Source organism: Microsporum canis, genomic scaffold (genome assembly GCF_000151145.1).
Source record: "Microsporum canis CBS 113480 supercont1.7 genomic scaffold, whole genome shotgun sequence".
NCBI classification, from domain to species: Eukaryota; Fungi; Ascomycota; class Eurotiomycetes; order Onygenales; family Arthrodermataceae; genus Microsporum; species Microsporum canis.
Window position 1 is genome coordinate 1916118 of NW_003299163.1, and position 18559 is coordinate 1934676.

An 18559-nucleotide genomic window follows, 5' to 3' on the forward strand; every position below is an offset into this window, starting at 1 on the left:
TTACTGGTTAATAGCATTATTCGTCTTAATCCCATATTAGTAGTGAATAACTGGTCTATACTCATTCATACGATATAGAAGGCAGTTAGTAGACCGATGGAATTCCTGATGGACAGAGGACTCACTGGCTTCTGTATAAAAAGCCAGCCAGGGCTTGATCTTTTTCTCTTCTCTTGATACTTCAACCTCCTTATACAACACCTCGTCCTTGATAACACCAAGATCTCTTACCAAGACGGCACACAAACAGCTGAGTGTCATAGTATCGAACTCTGACACTTCTACTTACCTTTGAAGATACCTTTATCTAATCTTCTTGTCTCCCAGATTCCCACCCAGGCCAATATTGCAATGGATACAAAAACTGATTTTTTCAAATGGGAGGATAGCCCAGGTCTTTGTAAGGAAACAACTAGTTGCCCCTTTTAAGACTGTTGCTAACATTCCCTCACCGTCTTGTGACACAGACCACGGATGTGGAGTTTGTGGGACATGTCTTAACAGCCAAAAGGCAAGGAGGGCTTGCTATGGAAAGCATACGGAGCCATGTTTGAGGTACCACCAAACGATGTTCCATATCGGTATGTTGATCGAGTTGAAAGGGTATAGATATTTCGAAGGGCATGGCTAACTTCTGCGACGTATAGGAAATAGCCATAAATGCGAACCGTAAGTTTGGAAGATGGCTGGCTCGTGTTGTATGCCCTGGCTAACTTGAAGGACAAAATAGCTGTCGAAAGTCGAATGAGCTTCACGAGAAGCGGCATCGAGACATTGCAGCGCTTGTGGAGCAGATCTACGACCTCGACAGAGGAGAAGGGACGCGGACTATCAAGTTTGCTGACCGGGTAAATGCTCTCAGCGAAAATAACACTGCACTTCCTTCCGTCTGGAACAAGGTAAAGGGGAGTAGAGGTGCCATTACCCGATCAACCAACCAGAACCCGTCTCTGAAGAGAACGCAGTCCATCAAGGACAGGAGGGCGGAGAAGAGAGCGATAAAGTTTGAGAAGAGTGTGGCCAAGTCGATCAGACGCCAGGCCAGCCGGCCAGCGGTGCCGGGAGTCATCCTGGCGAGCTCCATTGAGTTTGTAGGCAAGGCCATCCACCGAACCAGCCTGCTGGAGTCTTCCTGGGGGCCCGAGGACGCGGACGCTTTCTTTGTTGCCGGTATCCAGCGGTTCCAGGCCCTGGAAAAGCAGGCTCGGGAGGCTGCCGCCAAACTGGAGCCAAACGGGGCAAACAACGAGTTAAGGGAGAAGGTGGGCTCTCCGTCTCGAGAGAGAGGAGAGTACGGGGGCGTCAACAAGGCTGAGCTACCGATCATCAGAGAGATTCTGGCCGAGTTCAACATCCGGATCAACGAGAGAAACTCCAGCAAGGACCGCAAGGCGCTGCTCACCAAGCTGGCGGAGGCCATCTTCGCAGACATGGAGACGGTGTCGAACGAGGCGAGGGAGACCATGAGACGCAGCGCTGCCTACTGGCGCTTCGCCAACAAGCGTACCTACAACGCCATGGTCCGGAACAGCAAGATCGTGAACTGGGAGACGGGCGAGAAGTTGACGGAGGATCCGGTCGAGGAGTAGTCGTACTTCAGGTATCTGTCTTGTCTTTCATCTTGGTATCTGTCTTGCATCTGCTTCTCTTGTATCTGTCTTGATCTGTCTTGTCTTTCATCTTGGTATCTGTCTTGCATCTGCTTCTCTTGTATCTGTCTTGATCTGTCTTGTCTCCTGCATCTAGGTATCTTGACTTGTGTCTTGTATCTGTCTTGCATCTGTCTTGTATCTTCTTGTATCTGTCTTGATCTGTCTTTCATCTTGGTATCTTCTCTTGTATCTTCTCTCGTATCTTCTTGTAAGTCTATTTTGTATGTTGATGAAGTCGCGCGACTGATTACCCTTTTGGGACTCGGGATGCCGAAACTTTTGTCCGGCGCTTTTTGGCCGAAAGAAGAAGCTCGAAAAGAGACCAAAAGTCGATGTTTTGACATCTCGAGACGTTCGACTTTTGTATCTTGACGCTGAACGACTGAGATGGCTGGAGACAAGACGGCGCGCGCATCTGCCATGGCCTGAAGAAGCCCGCGGAGTTGTCGGTAAACGCGGCTGTTCCAGTCGAACCCCCTCGACCCACAGAGTCCGAGGGCAAGTCGATATTACGATATCTTAAAAAGCGGGCTTGGTCGCCAGCTCGCATCGTCTTTCTTCCTGTCCTGCCTCTCACTCTTCCATGCGCGTGTCTGCTATAGAGGGAATAATACCACAGAGAGCTGTTCGTCGCTGGCTGCGTTCCGTCGTCGCCATGGCCGCTGAAACGCTGACTACCATCTCGCCCATCACCAACAAGCCCGTCGTGACCAGAGCCGGCGTGACCGCAGACGAGCTTGCCACGCTGCCCAGGACCGCCCAGGACGCCTTCCGGTCGTTCTCCAGGTCCACGACGCTCGGCCAGAGACAGGAGATAGTCGCCAGAGCGCTCGGGCTCATGGCCCAGCGGAAGGACACCCTCGCCCGCGAAGTTACTGAGCAGATGGGGCGGCCTATCGCCTACACCGGCGTTGAGATCACGACGGCCATCAAGCGAGGTGAATACCTTAACCGGGTGGCGTGTGAGGCCCTGGGCGAGCCCGTCCCCGGCGACGACGAGCCGGGGTTCAAGAGATATCTCAAAAAGGAGCCCCTGGGCGTCGTCCTCATCATTTTTGCCTGGAACGTAAGCTCACCTCTTCCGCGAATTCTCTCATGTCTGTCTCATGCCTGTGCTGCTATAGAAAGATGCTCATCCACGAATTAGTACCCCTACTTGATCCTCGTCAATAGCTTGATCCCTGCGATCTTAGCTGGCAACGTCGTAATCCTTAAACCTTCCCCACAAACCCCAACAGTGGTCGAGCACATTTCCTCCATCTTCCTCGAAGCGGGCCTTCCCCGTGATGTGCTGCAGTACTTCCATTGTGGCTCCCTCGTCGACCTCGAAACCATCATCCGGTCTCCCCTGATCAACCACATCTGCTTCACCGGGTCCGTCGCCGGAGGCCTCGCCGTCCAGAAGGCGGCGGCAGACCGCATCGTCAACGTCGGCCTCGAGCTCGGCGGCAACGATGCGGCCTACGTCCGTGAAGACGTAGACCTGGCCTGGGCCGCAGAGGAGATCGTTGACGGCGCCATCTTCAACAGCGGCCAGAGCTGCTGCTCCATCGAACGGGTATACGTTCACGAAAAGGTCCACGACAATTTCGTCCAGGAGGTCAAAAAGGTGCTCACCAGCTACCGTGTTGGCGACCCCTTCGACAGCAAGACCCAGGTCGGGCCCGTCATATCCAAAAAGGCCAGAGAGAACATCCTCTCCCACATAGACGACGCCATCAAAAAGGGCGCCAAAGACGAAACTCCGGCAAACACCACCTTCGACAACCTCCCGCCCGATGGCAACTTTGTCAAACCTACGCTGCTCACCGGCGTCACACACGCCATGCGGGTAATGTCTGAAGAGACCTTCGGCCCCGTCATACCCGTCATGAAAGTCAGGGACGACAGTGAGGCCATCCGATGGATGAACGACAGCGACCTGGGCCTCACCGCCAGCGTCTGGACCAAGGACGTCGCGACAGGAGAGAAGCTGATACAAGATATCGAAGCTGGCACCGTCTTCATCAACCGAGCCGATTATCCGAGCCCAGTGAGTTTTTTGCCGAAACCCTTGTGCTGCCTTGCATGACCTTCCAGTTCTTTTCTCAATCTCTCTCATCCCCTACAGCACAAGACCTTTGTCAACACCCACATTCTAACTTTCCTCTCTCTCATAGGATCTTGCTTGGACTGGATGGAAAAACTCCGGAAGGGGAGTCACCCTCAGCCGGTTCGGGTTCGACCAGTTTGTCAAGCTGAAGAGCTTCCATTTGAAGGATTATCCAAAGTAGATTCCAAACGATCCCCGGTAATTAATATGACTGTACGAATATGTATAACCGCTATTTATTTTAATATCTATCGTAATATCTATCGCTCAAGGGAAAAAAATTTTCACTCTAATCGAAAGCGGTTAATCTCTATCATATCCAGGATGCCCCTGATACTAGTATTACTTTTATGCCCTTTTTTAAGCCACATCGAAGATATGCAAGATATGCACCTCTTTTGCCACGGATAATCATGCTCCACCAGCGGCAACTTCAAGGAAGAGCTTCTCACGCTATAGAATGGCCTGATTAGTAAATTCAACCATAGGTGCAGTAGCTTAGGGACTAACCTTTAGGAAAACGGAGAGAAGAACACCCATGCCTCCTGCTACGATCAGGAGTATGTACCTGTTGAACGAATCGCGAGTGAGAGATCAGTTTCGGAATAACAAACTGGATGGAGATGGTCATACACTTGACTGATAGCATCGACGATGATACTCAAGGCCTGGGCCTGATCATGTTCAGATAAAGACTTGAAAAGTGAACTGCTGGTCCCTGCAATGGCGTTCTTCACAGCTTCGGGGTCGGCATCCGGCAGCAGCGTGAGAAGGCCGGTGGTTGATCTATTGACAAAAATCGCACCCGCCATGCCGAGGGCCAAGACGATGCCTCCGAGTTGGGCTTTTTGACGTTAGAGAGTTTGGTTCAAGCTTATTCACGACTATGAGTACTTACAAACCATCATGTATCCCAGGGCCCAGGGGATCTCGTCTGGGTTGACCTTGGCCTGCACAACGCTATATCCTGCCTGGTTGAAGGCGCCAACGCCTAGCGCCATAAGGGCGGTGTATCCGTAGATAGCTCCGGCGGACGTATCCGGTTTGACAAGATCTGGAACGGTTAGCGGGTTCTCAAAGGGGGTTTCGAGACATGGATCCTTACACATGAGGGTGGCGGCGATCAGTTCGAAGGCTGCTCCCACTAGGTACCATGGGAAGTAGTAGCCAAACTTAGACATCATATGGCCATTAAGTATGATTGTGAAAATGAGGATCAGCACAAACGGTAAGAGGCGTATAGAGGCCTTGATGGCTGTATCCCCTTGAGTAAACTGGAAGTAGAGAGGGATATAATAAACCGAGATGAAAAGCCCACTGCTCGCACAAGCTATAAAGTGGTATTAATATTTCGGAAATGCGTTTGGGATAAATTAGGGGGCTGACTCACTATTCAGAATGAAAAGGAGAAATAACGAGCGGTTCGTCAAGAAATGAACAGGGAAAAGTCGGTTCTTTTCAGTGCAGAAAATATAGAAGGTCTGCTGGACTCCAAAGACGATAAATAGGATGGCAGCCACCACAAACAAGGCAACGGACTGGCCACTGTTCCAGGGCCATTCTGATCCTCCAAAGTCGATGGCCATGACTACCGCAGCCAACGTACCGATAGAGAGTATGGATCCAACCCAATCGATGTTATGGGCCTTTTCCTTATGTGTAGCATTGGGAAGAGGCTCAAACGGAGGGAGGAGAAGAAGATAGACAGGCGCAAAGGCAGCCCCTATGACGAGGTTGATATAGAACGCCTGGACACGAATGGATGTCAGTTATATAGGGTAGCCACAACGTGATATGAGAACCATACCCAGCGCCACGTGGCAGAGCTTTCAGCAAATGCACCGCCGATGGCAGGGCCTGTTACGGTTCCAATGCCCCAGGAAACAGCTCTAGAAAGACGTTTAGCAGAGGCCACTTCATCGAGGTTACGGGTAATGTGTTCCTTACGTCAATCCAATGTAAAACGGCCGCTCATGCACCGTGGTATTGACTGACAGGAGTGTCAAAACACCAAAATACATTCCACTTCCCTGGGTGGGTATAAGCATCAAACATAAAAGCCTAGAGCAGACATAAAAGCCTAGAGCAACATACCCCGGCTCCGGCTATTGCCCGGCCTACGATCATCGGATCCATGCTTGGGGCAGCTCCACAGAGCGCTGACCCAGCCATGAACAAGATCACACACTTTATCAACGCATTAGTTTCCAAGTAATGGGCAGGCGCAAGATAGGGTGTGATCTCACTCCGATGTAGAGCCACTTGGCATTGTATGTGGCATAGGCCTTTGACCAGGGTAGAACCAATGCAGAGGAGCAGAGAGGGAACCTGGAGGAAGCAACATATTAATGGAAAGACATAATACCAACCTCAGCGTGTAGGTTACGTACGCAACGGATAGCCATGAAATTTTCCGGGCTTCCAGAAATTGATCAACAATAGCCTAAGCCGTCAGCTTCTGCTTCAGTACCAAAGGCCAAGCCGTAACGCCCTGGGCACTGACTGGTTGAATATTTGCAACGATAGTGTTGTCGAGAGCGAATAGCATATGGCTTGACAAAATCGCAGTCACAACCAAGATCCACTGAGCTTGGACATTAGCAAGCCAACCAACCGGATAAAGATGCATACTACTCACTTTGAACCCGGTAATGCTTCTTGTTCCGGACTTGCTGGATGGCGATTGATCTAGGTCTGAAGAAGTCGAATTCTCCTCGTCCGCTTGCTTGGAGTTCGAGCAACTTGATTTGATCCCAGCTTCAGTATCCTCAATTTTAGTCATTTTGAGACTGATTAAGATCTTTTATCGAGTAGTGGGTATTCTACCTCACCGTTTGAGCAAGTTCATTCTTATGGACAGGAGAGAATCTCCCTTATTTAATGGCATGACATTGAAGCAAAACAAAAGGGACGAAGAATCCCATTGCAAGGGGTATAGTTCTCTGCCCATGGCTAGCTACTGATTTGTAACTCACAGGACGAGGCTTTACGAATCAGTAGCTAAGCTATCCTTCGTTCTCGGGCCATTGCTTGATAATTGCTATTACCGATCAACTGCCACAGAGTATGTAGCTTGCATGGGAGGTCGAATAGCCGTGGGATAGCACGATAGATCCTGATGGGCATCTGATGGATATCTTATGGGATGCTGGTGGGATACCGACGACAAGGATGACAATTGCTATCGATCAACTGCCACAAGAGAAAGTATGTAGCTTGGGAGGGTATCTGATGAGTATCTGATGGGATGCCAGTGGGATACCGACTGACAGGGATGACAATTGCTGTGTCTGGCTCATGCTGGGACGAGTCTAGCATAACCAACCAGCCTTGACGTACATATTCCTTACAAGAAACGCATCCATACAGATCCATACAGAACGCATCCATAACGCATCCATACAGAACGCATCCGTACAGAAAGAATGAAAAAGGGGTTCGTGTCACGTGCTAGTTAGTTACTGCCACCTCACGCCTTGCTTACTCAGCTGCGAGACTCAAAAATCAGTTTACTACGTGGCTGAAGTCACGCTGCATCCCAAATATGGGCCATCACACGCCCAAGCCCGCCGACGAGAGCAGACTCGATATCGACGAATGGGAAGTTGTACACGTGTGGTATTTTCCTCCTTTGCCTCCTTTTAATGCATTTCGTTGGGCCTGAATTACGTACTGTGCGTTGGGTTGGGCATGAATTACGTAGGTTGGGGGGGAATTAGGTTGGGGGCCGCACGGGAGTCTAATCTTTGTAGTTAAAAGCACGGCCGTCTTCGCACTTCTCAGCTCTTCACACTCTCATTCTCACACTCTCACTCTCACACTCTCACACTCGTTCAGCTTCTCACTCATTCAGCTTTTCACTCGCTGTTCATCCCCATATTCGATAACATCTGTTTATGCTGTGGGAGTGAGTCTCTGCCGGCTGTATGAAGCCTGGCAAAGCCGCTCCCTTCCCTTGTCACCTCCCATGTTCACTAGCTATCCCCATCGCTGCCCATAACCCTGCTGATAATCCCACCGAGGTATGGATACTCCATGGAAAAACCGACCCCATCCAGGCTAATGCCTACATATATGACTCCTTTTCACACAATGCTGTTGTACCCTACACCTCTTACATGCCACTCTCGCGTTTTGATGCTGACAGGCCATCGTCAATTCTACAGCGGTTCTCCCGGGCTTGCTCCCCATGGAACGCTCAGCCGCCCGGTTCTGTTGCCCCCACCTTGGGTGTAGCCGAAGCTACCGACGCAGGGAGCATTTGAAGCGACATGTCGCTGCGAGCCACTACCAAGCAACCACGGTTGAGTGTCCTTTTTGCCCCACCCACCGGCTGTTTGCAAGAAAGTAATTCTATCCATCGACTTTCCGTTCTACTACGTGCTTTTGACTGACTGTTCTTTAGCGATACCCTGCGTCAGCATGTCAGGCTGCATCACAAGGAAGAACAGCTGGTCCCCCAGCGTGCAGTCAGCGCCTGTGATTTCTGTCGCTCTCGACGGTCCCGGTGCAAGGGGATGGGGCCTTGCGAGACATGCACAGAGCGGGGCATCCTGTGCTCTTTATCACGGCCTGTGCGGTTGTGCCACCAGGACAGACAGATGAGCGACACCCGTGGGATGGATGCAGCAGACATTCAACACCTACATAAACACACTGCATCGAGGCTCAGCGGTAACTTTACCGATAATCCAGTATATGCCATGCCCTACGTTGAAGCTTATTTCGACAAGTTTCACCCCAGCTGGCCATTCCTACACAGAGCAACCTTTGATCCAGCCCACGAGCCCCCAATCCTACTACAGTCTGTCTTAATGATGGGATTATGGGCGACGGGGGATCAAAAATTGCAATACATGGCAGTCGATCTGCATGAAAAACTAATAATATCTATTTACTCTCAACGGGTTAGTCACAGCTGCCGCATTGTCTCCTCGATTGCTGGAATGAACGTGTTACTAACCTCTTTTCCGACATTAGCATAAATGGGGAACACCCACTAAGAGTCAAGAGGCAAAGCCCTCATGGCCAATCGCCACATATCAGGGCATCCTCTTGCAGGTCATATTTGCCATCTTGAGAAATACTCAGGGTCCACTACCCGCCACACTTACGCACCGGCTCCCCGAGGTCCCGGCTGCATTACTCACCACCCTTACGCGTACCTGTCTCCAGCAGGGCTTGTTCTTTTACCCAAGCATTGCCTCCCAGTTTGCACCAAGTGACGCTCCTGACGTCTTCGTTTGGCTTGGGATCGAAGAAGTGAAACGGCTAGCCCTGACCCTTTACAAAGTATCCAAAATATGCTACACATCGGGCAATGACTTGACCTCTTCCAACAAGTCTCCGGGCAGAGCTCTATCTCTGGCAGATCTTCGGTTTGGAGCTCCTGACAGCGATGACCTATGGAATGCCACTTCAGGTCTAGCAGCAGAGCTGGCAGGCAGAGGGCTAGACGGCAGCCCGATGACCTACTGCGATAAGAACGACGAAACCAATTGGATTTCAAACATTACGCAGCCTTTGCAGACGATCGGTACTACGCCCTTTTGGCTATGACGGCATACAGCTGCATTATACCCACTAATTATTGTTCTTGAGCTGTTAACGCCAACAGGCGGTTGAATAGCCCCGTTATAAAACTACTGCCATTATTACATTGCTTATACTGGGAGCCGGGTTGGATCTGACAAGAGGCTGATAAGCCCTCGGAAGCCTTAGTCACGTTCTCAACCCGAGCCCTGCTCTTTCTATGCATTAGCTGCTAGAATTACTCTTGGGCCTCATCCTCGGTACTACCTGCGGTTGATCTGGGATACGCTACGGGCGCGACTTCATGATATCAGTCATTACATGATGTTGCCAGATTCATCGTCGCCTTCAGGCGGGTCCGAGAATCGCCTCTCACCAAATTATTCTGGTGCAAGCCAATAACCCATACGGAAGCACTCAGATAACTTTGGAGGGAAGCACGATTCAACGGACCCACCGCCAAACAACCCTCCGGAGAGGCCCTCCGGTGGATATATAGTTTTGGCATTAAGGAGCCTTATAACATAAGGCATATACGGAACAGTGACTATTAGGAGATCACTATATTACGGAGTATTATTCGGGATAAATTAACCATGATATAAAGACATAAAATATTATTACTTATTGTCAGATATCAGGTATAAAAACCCGAATTATTATTATATATATATATAAGTATATAGCTTATTAAAATAAAAGTATAATATTAATATACTATAAACACGTCCTTTATTAAACAGCCTCCCAATTTCATATTGAATCCTCAGCAGCTCTCGCTCTCATGACGATATAACTATCCAACTACTAGAACTTGACAATGTAGATGGGATGAATCCATTTTCTTTATGCGGGATTTATAGTTATGACTCTATATTAAACGGTGCTACGCCTCATGTTTGGACACCATTTACCAAGGCCTCCTGGGATACGATACAGTGGAAGTGGTAGATACATAGACAATGCAGGACACGCGGGTATATACAGTCTCTATCTAACAGGGTTTAAAAGGCAAGCCATCGAGTTGAAAGATCATAAGCCCCGGTAGGTTGGTTGCCGTGGTGTATCTGGCCCAACGGGATGATGCCGTATCCTTCTTTGTTTTTCGCTCGTTCCTCGTTTTTCTCTCTTTCTCTGGTATATATATATAGTGACCGACATTGGTATAGGGATTCCCGTTCACTAGGCGGTTCGGAGGGATACCAGTCTGGAATAAAGGCTGTTATTTTCGCTGCCTTCATTATCGTTGTTACCGTATACACTCGGCTAAATGCGAGGGGACATACGTTTGGGTTTAATGACTTAATATCCTACCCGTCCTTACATCTAGTTGATGCATCTATATGGAATATGGAATAAATCATTCCCGCTGAATTTTATGAATAACAGTCCAGCATGGCTGTTGTCTTCACTTAGCTAGGGACGGGTAGTGAAGGGGAAATTTCTGTAGATGGTGCCTGCATCCTTGGGACGGATAGATGGATAGATATCAATAGGTATGCCTGGGTATAGAGGGTTATCGCACCGCCATGTACCCTGTCATAAACTGCTAGACATATTGGAATCATGGTGGCTGGTGTTAACACCAGGTGATTGAGTTGATAGGAATGAATCCGAGTCGTTTTTTTTTTAATTTCTTTGCGGAGCTTTCTTGAACCGGATGGATGAACGATATCTTCAGGAATTCAACTAGGAGGTTGGCAAGGGCTCATGCAGCAACGCGCTGTTGGTGTGTAGAAACAAGGAAAATCTGAATCAAGATGGCCCTTAGAACAACCCGGGTGCGGCGGCACCCTAGGCTGATTGATCGGACCATGGCACCGACGACATATGTGCTGCGCTACGGCCAGGATCACCGGCTGTTTACTTCCAGCACCTCCACAGCAGAAGGTTTACAACTAGGTGGAGGACACTTGTATCTCCAAAATGCATTCGGGTGGAGGGACGATATGTATCGGAGCTAAATGCCGCAGCAAAGAAAAAGTTAAGTCGTGCAGAAAGTGGTTCTTTTCATAGATCCGGGTAGGACCTCCGTAGAACAGCTTTGACTGCGGCCGTAAAGGATTCATGACACCGTAATGTCAAGTTGAGCGGTAGATGACATCTCCATCCGATCACAAAAACGTTGGAACCTGATTAAGACGTTGTTTTCGGAGCTTTTCGTCCTCATCCCTATCCCCTGTCTTCTCGGGCTGAAAAGGTTTCATCCGGCCAAGTAGAGGATCTCTTCGTCCAATTTTCACTTGGCGTTTAGCAGGGCTCGGGCCCGGTTCCTTGGCCGGCTCGTCTAGCTCATCGAAAAATTTTGCAAATCGAGAGCTCGGGCTTCCACGAGGCTTTGGTGGTGATAATGATCGCTTTCCGCATGCACTAGCAGTAGACGAGGATGATCCACTCTGGAAGCTCCGGGAACGGCTGGTGTCTACATGTGGTTGCTTGATAGGCAGAGGTACTGGGTCGGGCCTTGCAATAGCCTCTTTAGTACACGGAAGAGCAGCAGGTGGTGCCCTGAGGCTGGGCGCTGCTGTCTTAGTTCGGGCTTGTATAGCCGGTGGTCGACTTGGTGCTCCGGTCTGCATGTCCAGGTCATCATCGTCACTTGAAGCTGTAGAATCATCTGCAAAACCAGGCTTGGATCTAGGTCGGATGTTGGAAAGTGATCCGGACATTATATCCGTTTCCTTGTCCTTAGATGCTCCTGCAGCGCCACTACTCGTGTTTGTTGGTCGAGAATAGCCCAGCGCAGCCTTTGTGGACGACCTGAGCCCTTCCAGTCCCATCAGTGGACGCGGTCGCTTCGATGTCACCATCAAAGCCTGCAACGAGGTTCCTACCCATGGATCATCGTCACAGTCCTCGTCGCTCGCTCCTACATCCTCATCATTGTCTTCCATCTCAGAGTCGACCGCTGGTCTCCCAGCATCGTGCTTCATCTTCTCCAACGCTTCCTGACGCCGCACATTCGAAACTTCACGTTCCATGTTCTTTCGAGTTACGTTGTTCATGGGCATCCGTGGATCCGTAGGTCGTCGTTGGGTCATGTTTAGCACCTTTGTTGCATTCTCCTCCTTGGCCCGCTTCTTTTTACGTATATATTCCGCCTGATGTAGATGGGCAGTGAAGGCTTGTGCGGTTGCAAGGAACTCATCCTCCACCATAATGTATTGATCATCCGCATCGAGGCCCTCTATCATAAGCCTAGCCGTCTGCATTAGTCAAAGTCCTTGTATCGTGGCCATTCGAGTTCTGCGTACTCTTCAGAAGGTGGCTCTCGGGCAGGCGAAGTCGAAGGTGTTCGATCTGAAACGAAGGTTAGTCACACTCTCGGTGAATACAGATATTCTAAATACATTGGTACATAGCTGTACATGTTAGATCGCGCACTTACTGAGCCTACTCGACAGCGCAGTGCTCGTCCGTTGTGCTCCTCCCAGCTCGCGCCTCGTAGGCCTCACCGGCGTCGACTGTTTTCGCGTTGGCGCGTCCACTTCCCAGGGCAGAACTCGGGGCATCTTATCGTCGACAGTTGCATCTTTAAAGCCGTATTCTCTCTGAAAAGAGTCAAAGGAATCCGGTGGTGCCCTTGTAGTTGAGTGTTGGCGGTTTCGATGTGTTCTCGAACGAAACCGAAGATGTAAACCAAAAGTCTAAATAAGCGCGCCTCAAGCTAAAATTGATAGCAAAAGTTGATCATTTTATGTCTAGTAGATATGAAGCAGCTTGATACTTCCCAATGAGTACTAAGCGGTTTAAAATGGATTAATGTTATATTTTAATCTCACAGATACCCTGACTATATGCTTGTTGAAGAGACTTCGTACTCCCTATGCTGAAGGCTACGTAAGATATCAGCAAGGTGCTCATACCATGGACAATTGCTTTGAATGGCTCTCCATACTATCATAGAACGAAACTGGTGCCATACTTGCCGATATCGCTTATTGCTGCGCATTAACATGGGCAGTTTATATAACCGCCAGCTTCATCTTTGCCTATGGGGGGCATCCTTGCATGAGTTACAGAGTGGCCAATCATTTGGCATTGCTGTGTTGTGAAGGCAGCAAGAAACTCGATAGGCTAGGAAGATGGGTTATAGCTGAATGTATTAAGAGCCAGGAGAGTAGAACGAAATGACCAGAATCATCACTCTTCCAGGTTCCTATTCTCTCTTACCGGTCGATTGGCGTGGGAAAAGAAAAGGTCATATAGATATCAGTCCAAATATAGTCAGAAAGCTCGACAACATCATCAAAATTCTGTCGATGTCACTTAAAAGCATCGATCTTAACATACCTCGGAACCCACGGATCCTGCAGTTCGGTACAATGACCATTTTGGTAAGAAACCCCTGGGCTATATATAGCAGTTATGCTTGCTAACAATTGGAAAGCAGCCTATGATAGGTTCAGCTTGGAGCATCTCTTGGAGCCAAACGTAGGGCGGATTGCTGGATAAATTAATCAACAGGGGATTAATGCGCGCTAATGTATATAATCGTGGACGAAGCCAGAGCCATACCGTGTATACGCGGGAGCCAGAGTACGGATCCCATATTTCCAGGAGGTCACTAACCATATGTAGCCGATTCTGTACCAATGATAACGCCTCCAGGACATTGTTCGGCGTTGGCTGCCACGGGAAACCATGTAAAATGCATAAATACCTGCATCAATACGCAAGATAAAGAGGGGAACCAGTATAAATAATATATTTCCGGGTTCCTGTTAGGTCCTACGCCCTCCAGTCTTCGGCTGAGAGGAAACCCTCCACGCACCCAAACATGATGGAGCGAGCCACAGCTAATATTCTCCTTCTCTTCGTTTTCCTGTACGCTCTAGTCTCTTCTTCGAGTGCTGCACCACCGCCGTGGCCAGGTACTTCCCAATACCAAGATAGGACAAATGGAATTGCCGCATCTATCGATCATGGCCTTGTCGCACGGCAGCCAGGGCTCCGCGTGATGTTTGTGGGCGATTCGATGACGCAGGGCAAGCACGGCGACTGCACCTGGCGCTATCGAATGTGGCAGTGGTTTCAAAATCAGGGTGTAGCCGTCACCTTTGTAGGACCGTATACAGGCACAGTTGAGCCTGACCAGCCAGCACCGCCATACGGATCCAGCGCGACTCCAGTAGCACCCATCAAGACCAGTGGTGGATACGCCCTCGACGTCTCCCCTGACTTTGACCGTCATCATTTCGCCGTCTGGGGTCGTGCGGCAGCTATTAGTAAAGATCTCATCCACGACGTTCTATCCGCCCACCCAGCGGATATGATGCTGCTGATGCTCGGTTTTAATGATCTTGGATGGCTTTTTAGCCAGCCAATCGACGCTTTGGGCTCCCTTTACGCATTAATTAACAATGCACGTAAGGCGAATCCCAACCTCAAGTTTGCTATTGCAAATGTTCCGCAGCGTAGTTTCATCGGCCGCGAAGACCTACCGGTCACTACACAGCAATATAATTCGCTTCTGCGTGATGCACTGCCACAATGGAGCACTGAGCAGTCGCCCATCCACCTGGTTGAACTGCAGGAAAACTACAGCTGTGGGATGGCTGCTTGTGAAGCTGGGTACGATGGTCTTCACCCGAATGCCCAGGGTGAATATCAGATCGCACACGCCTTTACCCTCACTTTGGTCAATGATTTCAAGATAGGATCTTCACCACTAATGGTTCCTTTGAACTCTAGAGGCGGATTTTAGACCTGGTTATGTAGCAGGTATTTGGCATGTAATTATCTCAGTTTGAAGATATGGTATATGCAAAGCCAATTACTTGAACCCGACGAGATCCATGTAAAATCAAGGCTTAACGCCTCTACTGGAGCACCATGGCCATGTTATTATTCATAGAAATTCATCCATATGTCGTGGTTTTGTACATCGTCTCTGCCATTCAAACGGTTAGACGTAACAAGCTGGACCAGAAGTAGTGTGAACCCTGCTCACCAAAAACATAAATCATTGGAGGAGTACCAGGTATTTCACTCCTTTACATACTGGATGTTTTAACATAGGCAGAATACTATGTATGTATTTTCTCTTTGGTGTTTGTTGGAGATAATGAAGTGCGAATTGAACGTTGCTAAAGGCTTACGTGATATAAATCAGGCAGCATGATTTAACTTAGTCAGCATTTACTCACAGTGGTAAAGTTACAATGGATGGAGGCGTAACTCGAAGATAACCATATATTCAATCTAGGTGTGGTTATCTTTAGAGATATTGCCTTCTTGTCTTCGTCATCATGCCTTCTATCCCCTAGAACAAGTTATCCCAAACGCCGTTCCAAGCTAAACTCCAAGGAATCCCCCTCCAACCGCTCCGGCCCATGAGCAAACTCCGTTTTGAACATGATAGGATACGAGAAAACACCACCCGAGGTGAATGAGCCTGGCTGCTGCCACGGGGGGTGAAACATTGCCACGATTGGCTTTGCCCGCAAGAGCATTTTCATACCTCACCAGGACGCTTGCTGTTGCACCCCACGATCTTTACCTTGTCTGCATGTAGGGTAGACTGGTCATCCAGCTTGAAGGTGACGTCCTTGACAAGGAAAGTCCAAACTTCATCGCAGAAACGATAAGTATCAAGATGACCCTGTACGGTGAAGAGGGGAATTTATTCCCCGACTCGTCAGCCACAAGCGAACGGTATATATCTGAAGCAAGAGGTATACAGCCTTATCCCGTAATAAACATGGGACGGCTCGTTTAAATAAACCAGCACCCTGGCCAACCTGCATACCTTGAATGAGAGCTTGCACTTCACTTTATCAGCAAGGACTTCAGTAATGACGCGGTCGAAGTTGGACAGTATCTTCATAGCCAGCTGGGGTTCGATGCGCCCCTCATTGATTAAATCATCGAGAGTATCAGTCAGGGACAGGCCGATGCTAGTCAAGGCGAAGAAGGGGAAAAAGAAAAGATGTCAGCAGTGCCTATCCTATTTCAAATGACTTGGGGTGAGAGCAATACCTGCTGCCACGGTATAGCTCGTAGTATGCTGGGGCGCTCATTTTGCCGCCTTGGATGCTCTTCAAGTCTCCACTGGTCAAATAGTAGCAAAACGCTTAATTTCGAGGAGACAGGGCCGAGTATTATCCAGTAACGCGACGCCAGCTGCAGAGATTCCCTTCTCTTCCTCGCCTTTGCATTTCTCTCTCGTTCAAGTGAAAAAAGGTGAAGTCCAACAGCGGAAAAGTGAAAGAAGCGCAATCAATCAATCACATGATAGTTAGGAACGTGTGAGGCTTGAAGTGGATTCCACGTGATATGTATTCTAAGTTGCCGGTCTTGGCATTAAAAATATCTGATTTTGTTCTTTTTTGAACTTCATAAAGACAATCAAGTTTGATAGCCTTGCAAGTTCAACTTACAGCATGCTACGGGAGACAAGAAGAGTATCCATCACAGGACCCTGTGATTTTGCGCACTGCTGTTACCGTCGAGGAGCTGATAGCTATACGATTTGATGGTAAATGGGCTGACAGTCCACCCACGGACATGGGCTGACCCTCGCTTCCTGCCTACATATATAGCACATACACCCCTAGCTATCAACGGCTCATGTTTCCGAGCTACGGGCAAGGATAGCTAATATAGGTGAAATGCATAGGCTATGGAAGGCCGCCACCAAATATAGGAAGCAATGACTTTCGCGCCGGTCCACGGAGGGGCATGTCAAGCCTCCCTTCCCGCTGGGACAATTTATTCCATACTGTGAATACAGGAAAATTCTATAGCCAAGGGCATCTCGGCCAGCCCATGCTCGTCTCGATAATAGTTGTCGGTGCAATGTTCAGGGAAGATTCAAACACCAAGGACGGTGGCTTGTCCCATTTCAAATTCCACCCTGCTTCTTGCCTTTGACATGCTGCTGTTGCATGGCTCCAACTCGTGTCTCTGGAATGTTCGGGATTTAACAATACCCGGGGCCCTTGTTGAAGGCGAATTATACTCCGTATCTTTTTATTCTCATTTTATTGCCATTTGGTCGAGCACTACTGCGTTCTCTGGCTTCTAGAGCTCCGTATACAGCTCATCAACGGTCCACCGGTTGAGGATCCGTAAAAACACCCGATCCTGGCAATGCATCCCTCGTGAATCCTGACAAAAGGCTAGATCAAGCGGCCAATGCTCAATACCACGGAGAATTTATACTTGCAGCAAGGTGCAAAAAGGAACATGCTCTTTATGCGCTCAATCTTTACCCTGATCGCCCCGCTTGTTGTGGCACATCGCAATGGAGTGGTGGGACAAGGGTATATTTCTTTTTTTGCTACTCTTTTTTCCCATCCAGGGGAGATTTGCATTATTGAAGTTAAAATAATTGGTGCTGCATTAACTCTAAAATTGGGACATACATTTTTTTTATCTCTCATCTACCAAGAAGCTGCCATGCCAATTCACGATATGCACGTTATTGAAAGCTGAGCACGAAAAAGAATCCCAACCTCACTGAATTCGAAGAAAGAAGAAAATTCTTCGGGCCACCGTCCATCCATAGCTTCACGTGCTGGCTGTCAAAAGCTATATATATCAGCTCCTATTCCCTCAGTTTTGAATATCCATCAACAGCAACAACGACAACAACAGCAATCAAGGAATCAGCTCTCCAAGAAACTTCTCTCGACTCTTCAAACGGCTACCAGCTTCCCATTCCCAAAAAACCCGAGATTCACCTCTCTCAAACCAAATCATTCACAATGTTCTTCTCCAAGACCATCGCCGTTTGCGTCATTGCTGCTTGCAGGTAGGCTGATACAGCAGAATGGCTATTCTCCTGAGATATAATATCTAACTCTCAATAGCGCACTTGTCAGTGCCTCCCCGGCACCTGTCATCACCCCAAAGCCATGCTACACCAGAACCCTTTCCTACAGGGCCGCCTTCTGCCCTGCCACTTACACTCCACCCTGTGATGGCCCATGCTTTGTTGCCGTCACCACCTCCATTCCTTGCCCTGAGAAGAGGTGCCCAACCACCAAGACCGTCAGCGTCAACTACGGCTGCCCAACTTGCACTTCGGTCTGCCCAACTGTCACCAAGTCTTGCAGCGCTTCTCCAACTCTCGGCCCTACCCTGACCGCTTCCTAAGCGCACTTGGATTTCACGATTATACGAACGAAGGATGACCGGTTTTAACATGATACGCTCTTTTAAAATTAAAAAAAAGTGATATTTCTTTGGATTGACGAGATGTGCCCCCAGTCTTTTTCTTATTTCCTTGTCAACCACTCTATGACCATTTAATTCTCTGCCCTTTTACCCCTAGTCT

At 48.9% G+C, this 18559-nt stretch overlaps 8 protein-coding genes across 8 annotated transcripts; 5 read left to right on the forward strand and 3 right to left on the reverse strand.

The window, feature by feature from the left end:
* Positions 1-351: 351 nt before the first annotated feature.
* MCYG_07924 (conserved hypothetical protein) lies at positions 352-1589 on the forward strand (the record flags this gene model as incomplete). The annotated part of the gene is made up of 4 exons (XM_002844095.1): positions 352-400; positions 468-581; positions 648-669; positions 731-1589. 4 exons carry the CDS (start codon positions 352-354, stop codon positions 1587-1589), a joined length of 1044 nt encoding a protein of 347 aa, XP_002844141.1.
* Positions 1590-2307: 718 nt separating this feature from the next.
* On the forward strand, positions 2308-3925 carry MCYG_07925 (succinate semialdehyde dehydrogenase; the record flags this gene model as incomplete). The annotated part of the gene is made up of 3 exons (XM_002844096.1): positions 2308-2718; positions 2800-3684; positions 3812-3925. The coding sequence occupies 3 exons, from the start codon at positions 2308-2310 to the stop codon at positions 3923-3925; spliced, it is 1410 nt and encodes a 469-aa protein (XP_002844142.1).
* Positions 3926-4155: 230 nt separating this feature from the next.
* MCYG_07926 (conserved hypothetical protein) lies at positions 4156-6526 on the reverse strand (the record flags this gene model as incomplete). Its single annotated transcript, XM_002844097.1, has 12 exons — positions 4156-4197; positions 4255-4312; positions 4378-4588; positions 4643-5074; positions 5135-5492; positions 5552-5633; positions 5692-5774; positions 5839-5931; positions 5991-6072; positions 6135-6187; positions 6248-6328; positions 6383-6526. 12 exons carry the CDS (start codon positions 6524-6526, stop codon positions 4156-4158), a joined length of 1719 nt encoding a protein of 572 aa, XP_002844143.1.
* Positions 6527-7933: 1407 nt separating this feature from the next.
* On the forward strand, positions 7934-9369 carry MCYG_07927 (C2H2 type zinc finger domain-containing protein; the record flags this gene model as incomplete). Its single annotated transcript, XM_002844098.1, has 4 exons — positions 7934-8091; positions 8150-8651; positions 8725-9280; positions 9362-9369. 4 exons carry the CDS (start codon positions 7934-7936, stop codon positions 9367-9369), a joined length of 1224 nt encoding a protein of 407 aa, XP_002844144.1.
* A 2021-nt stretch (positions 9370-11390) lies between these two features.
* On the reverse strand, positions 11391-12788 carry MCYG_07928 (conserved hypothetical protein; the record flags this gene model as incomplete). The annotated part of the gene is made up of 2 exons (XM_002844099.1): positions 11391-12463; positions 12665-12788. The coding sequence occupies 2 exons, from the start codon at positions 12786-12788 to the stop codon at positions 11391-11393; spliced, it is 1197 nt and encodes a 398-aa protein (XP_002844145.1).
* A 1271-nt stretch (positions 12789-14059) lies between these two features.
* On the forward strand, positions 14060-14983 carry MCYG_07929 (fibronectin; the record flags this gene model as incomplete). Its single annotated transcript, XM_002844100.1, has 1 exon — positions 14060-14983. The coding sequence occupies one exon, from the start codon at positions 14060-14062 to the stop codon at positions 14981-14983; it is 924 nt and encodes a 307-aa protein (XP_002844146.1).
* Positions 14984-15733: 750 nt separating this feature from the next.
* MCYG_07930 (transcription initiation factor IIA gamma chain) lies at positions 15734-16298 on the reverse strand (the record flags this gene model as incomplete). Its single annotated transcript, XM_002844101.1, has 3 exons — positions 15734-15880; positions 16028-16175; positions 16258-16298. The coding sequence occupies 3 exons, from the start codon at positions 16296-16298 to the stop codon at positions 15734-15736; spliced, it is 336 nt and encodes a 111-aa protein (XP_002844147.1).
* Positions 16299-17962: 1664 nt separating this feature from the next.
* On the forward strand, positions 17963-18428 carry MCYG_07931 (uncharacterized protein; the record flags this gene model as incomplete). Its single annotated transcript, XM_002844102.1, has 2 exons — positions 17963-18034; positions 18093-18428. 2 exons carry the CDS (start codon positions 17988-17990, stop codon positions 18376-18378), a joined length of 333 nt encoding a protein of 110 aa, XP_002844148.1.
* Between the last annotated feature and the right edge of the window lie 131 nt (positions 18429-18559).